General features: G+C 44.1%; 1 protein-coding gene across 1 annotated transcript; it reads left to right on the forward strand.

The window, feature by feature from the left end:
* Nucleotides 1–619: 619 nt before the first annotated feature.
* LOC125525157 (serine/threonine protein phosphatase 2A 57 kDa regulatory subunit B' theta isoform-like) lies at nucleotides 620–4,458 on the forward strand. Its single transcript, XM_048690176.1, has 3 exons — nucleotides 620–963; nucleotides 1,051–2,323; nucleotides 3,622–4,458. Exons 2-3 carry the CDS (start codon nucleotides 1,121–1,123, stop codon nucleotides 3,970–3,972), a joined length of 1,554 nt encoding a protein of 517 aa, XP_048546133.1. The 5' UTR covers nucleotides 620–963; nucleotides 1,051–1,120; the 3' UTR covers nucleotides 3,973–4,458.
* The last annotated feature ends 251 nt before the right edge of the window (nucleotides 4,459–4,709 follow it).

The raw sequence follows: 4,709 nt of genomic DNA on the forward strand, positions 1-4,709 counted from the left end.
CTAAATAAACTCGCGCAGAATACTTTGAGCAATCTACTAGGTCTGGGTTAGACCAATGACAAATTGATGTATACTCATTGTACATGAAAATTTGTGTTGACATTCCCTTATGCGTAGGTGGCTAGTGTAAAGTTCTCCTTCCTCCCAAGCTCCACCGATCAATATACCCCCCACCCCCACCCCGCGCGCGCATGTCGCTCCAGTGATTGGTGGCGGGGAAGAGAATCATGGTGCCTCGGCTTAATCCTCATAGGGGCGATGCTTGGACGGATGGTAGCTCTTCATCTTCAAGTAGGTCGGGTTTCGATCCTTCTCGAATTCATGTGTGAGGACGGAATTGACGGAGTTCTGACGTAGATTCATGTCGTCTTCTTCGGCGATGAGGTTAGGGATTCTCGCCGTGCGTGCACAACTGCCAGATCCAGTGAATTTTTATAATAGACGTGAATCTTTCTGAGAAAAAAATTGAAAAATTATGGTTTTTTTTTTCATTTTAAGGGCAGATGGAAAACTGTGTTGAGCTGGGTGCAACACGAAATGTGCACCAGAATATTTACCAGCCACCGAACGAAGCTTTACCCGTGTTGGATTTGGTCCAAAATGAAGGAAACGGTTTTTCTCCTCTAATAATGTTCTGTTCCAATCTGGCTTTGGCTCCGCCCACCCACTGCCCTCCCTCCTGCTCCTCCTCCCACTGTTCCCCCTAGAAGCGACCCGAACGAACCCGACCGGCGAGGCCTCCACCACGTATTCCCCACAGATTTCTGCAGGAATCCATCCAATTTGCGCCCTCTCCTTTCCGCCGGTCCAATTCGCCTGCAAGTTTTGGGGGAAAACAGCGATTTTCTCGCCTTTCGCTTTACCCCCTTTCCCTTTTGACCCCGCGCGGTTCTTCTTTTTACGGGTGCCGCCGATCGGAAAGGCGCGGTCTTCTTCGTGGATTTCGGCTCCGGATTTGATCTGGTAGGGTTCGGTTGTACTCTTTATCATTCTCGCGCGATGCGTGGATTTCCTTCTTTCGATGTTCCTTACGGTGTTTGATTTGATCAGGTTGATGAATGATGGATTTGCGGGACTTCTTTAGCGCGGTTTGATCGGGGGCTTGTTCGGCCAATCCGTTATGATTAAGCAAATCCTGGGCAGGTTACCCAAGAAGCCGGCCAAGTCCGGGGAGAAGGATTTCGCCGGAGCCGGCTCGTCGTCCCTGTCAAGCCCCACGGCGGATGCAAGAACCACCACAGATTTGACCATGTCTAGTAGGATTGGCAATCCGAACAATTATGTCACGAATCCTGGGCAGAGTTACAGCAACAGGAACGCTGGTGTTGGTGCGGGTGCCAGCAATGGTTTCATGGCCCCGCCTGTGTATGAGCCGCTCCCGAGCTTCCGGGAGGTGCCGCCTTCCGAGAAACCTGCCCTGTTCCTCAGGAAGCTCTCCATGTGTTGCGTGGTCTTCGACTTCTCGGACCCCACCAAGGACGTGAAAGAGAAGGAGGTCAAGAGGCAAACATTGCTTGAGCTGGTGGATTATGTCACCTCTGCCACCGGGAAATTCCCAGAGTCTGTCGTGCAAGAGGTCGTCAACATGGTATCCACAAACTTGTTCCGGGGCCCCAACCCCGCCCCAAAGGAGAACAAGGTAATCGAGTCATTTGATTTGGAGGAGGAAGAGCCTGTCATGGACCCGGCATGGCCTCACCTGCAGATTGTCTTCGAACTGTTCTTAAGATTTGTTCAGTCTCCAGAGACAGATGCTAAGATGGCCAAGAGATATGTTGATCAGGGTTTCATTCTCAGGCTGCTAGATCTCTTCGACTCAGAGGATCCTAGGGAAAGGGAGTATTTGAAGACAATACTTCACAGGATATATGGGAAGTTCATGGTGCACCGTCCATTCATCAGGAAGGCAATTAACAATATATTCTACAGGTTTATATTTGAGACAGAAAAGCATTATGGGATTGCAGAGCTGTTAGAGATTCTGGGCAGTATAATCAATGGTTTTGCTTTGCCTCTCAAGGAAGAGCACAAATCGTTTCTAGTCCGCGCGCTGATTCCACTCCACAAACCAAAATGTGTTAGCATGTATCATCAGCAACTGTCATACTGTGTCACTCAGTTCGTTGAGAAAGATTGCAAGCTTGCTGATACCGTTATAAGGGGTCTACTTAAGTATTGGCCAATCACAAATAGCTCAAAGGAGGTGATGTTTTTGGGTGAGTTAGAGGAAGTATTGGAAGCTACTCAGTCAGCAGAATTCCAGAGATGTATGGTGCCACTTTTCCGACAGATTGCCCGCTGTTTAAATAGCTCTCACTTTCAGGTAAAATGGAATTGCAGAGTGCCAACCAAACCATACACATATGATACATGTTAATAGCTCATGGAAGTTCTCGTCCTTAAAACTGTTATTAGTTTTGCGATAGTCTTTGCTCGTAGCATGATTTTCTAGAACTTATTAATGCAAGTGAACTAACATCTCGCAAACAATAGGTATATAGTGTGTACTAGTCCTGTTCATGTTGAAATATGAATAGTCATGTTAGCCGTTTCCTGGTAATTTTAATTACTTCATCATTAATTCCTTGCAAATAGGATCGATTTAAGCTGCTGATTTTAACTTGGCCATGAATAATAACTGTTGTTTTGCTACTTCAAATTTATCTAAGCCTTGAAATTATCAAGAGCTATCTTTACCTGGGGAGGTCGAGGTTGAATAATGGTTCTGTTGGTGAGAAAAATATTGCAAGAGTTCAGGTTTGCTGAAGCAATCCATGCCATGCCTGCCTTATGAACATCGGTACCAAAAATGTGTCATACCTATGTTATTGGGAAGCTTAGCGAACTTGGTTATATACCCTGCTATGCAACTGTGACCGACAAATATTGAATCTAGATAAGTTCTGCTTTATATTAACAACTAACTCTGCCATATTGAATTATCATTTATGTGTGTTTATCATTTTAGTAACACTACAAGCATTAAATCATTTTCAGATCGGATGCACCTATGCGTAACAGAACCTAGATGTGCTTAGTTCCACAGCTTTCTAGTGTATTTCCTAGAGATATGATCAGTTTTACTTATCAGTTATCTCTGTTTGCTACTTCACCGGCGTAGAGCAGTCAAAACTGTATGGTCCCTTATATATATATGGTGAAGCGCCCTGATCCAATTTTGTTATGGGTGCGACAGCAGAAGAAACTGCCCTGATCCAATTTTCCTGCTTTGAGAATTGCCGTTAAGTACATATCTGTGTTTATTCTATCCTTTGATCACTAAGTTAGCATTCTGAGCACCTGGGATTTAACTATTATGTACAAACTTTGTTAATTCTGCATTCATAAACAAGCTGATTTTCCTCTGTTCCCAACGCAATACATCCTTGAATTACCATACCTACTGTTCACCTTCTGTTGACGCCTGAAAGGTAGACTTCTTTATTGTATGCATTTTCAGGTGGCATTCAAGAATAAAAGTCTGTGCTTAGTATTTTACCTAATGATACGAAATGCAGTGATATTCCAGCAGTAGGATGAATCAAGCTATGCGCCCTATTGTCCCCGTGCTACTTATTTACTATGTGGTAATGATGCATCTACTCCTCTTATGTTTTGCAGGTGGCAGAGAGAGCTCTGTTTCTGTGGAACAACGATCATATTGAGGGTTTAATCAAACAAAACAGCAAGGTGTTACTGCCCATAATCCTTCCTTCGTTAGAACGAAATACAAAAGGTCATTGGAATCAGGCAGTGCAAAGCTTGAGTCTTAATGTTCGCAAAATATTCTTGGACCATGACCCTGTACTCTTTGAGGGGTGCCTGAAGAAGTTTCAGGACGATGAAGCTCAAGAAGATGCGATGCGATCAAAACGTGATGCCACATGGAAGCGCCTAGAGGAAATTGCCTCGTCAAATCCACAAGCAGGGAGGCCACAGGCAATAGCTCATCAGCAGAGTTCTTCTACCTAACCTCCTGGCTGACTTGCATATGAGCCGCTCTTTCTCAGGATCAAGTTGAATCGCTGACATGAATGCTCATGGACGACTGCTTGCCACTTGGTACTTGTTCCTAAACATCTTACAGGCTGACATGTACATACAACCTAGATGATGGACCGTGAAGCTTTAGCGCTGCTCTTGTGTTCTGTCGGTTGCGAGATCAAGGATTCAGTTTTCATCATCGAGGGGTGAAGTAAAGGAGGCAAATTACCTGTCCTGGCTTATATAAGGTGTATGTGCTGCAACAGGTCCAGTGTGCTGCCTGCAGCTCAAGGAATAGGTCGAGTGGCACTCGCACTAGGTTGCCGGTGCTGATTTTGCTGAACTGTAATGCGTTATGTATGAACAACTTCTAGTCTTTTGTCTTTGTAATATGCACTGGTGTACATTTGTTTGCTTCAGTGGATGTATACACAAATCTGGAAGCAGGCAAAGGTTTTCTTTACTTACCAAAAATCAGCTTCTAGTAAATGGTTTGCATTATGAGATCATCCTTGGATGAAATGCATTGAAATATATCATAAAAATAACCAAATAAGTCACGTATAGCTTATCAAATTAATCAAATATATGTTGTAAAAATTTGTCGCAGTTTGATAAAAATGAAAATGACAAATGTCATGATGCTGATGACCAAAGACCAAAGGAATTCAATTCCGGCTCACCTATAGCTCAACTGAAGATGTTGAGGATTTCATCATGGACAG

This window comes from Triticum urartu, chromosome 7 (genome assembly GCF_003073215.2).
Source record: "Triticum urartu cultivar G1812 chromosome 7, Tu2.1, whole genome shotgun sequence".
In the NCBI taxonomy this organism is placed as follows: Eukaryota; Viridiplantae; Streptophyta; class Magnoliopsida; order Poales; family Poaceae; genus Triticum; species Triticum urartu.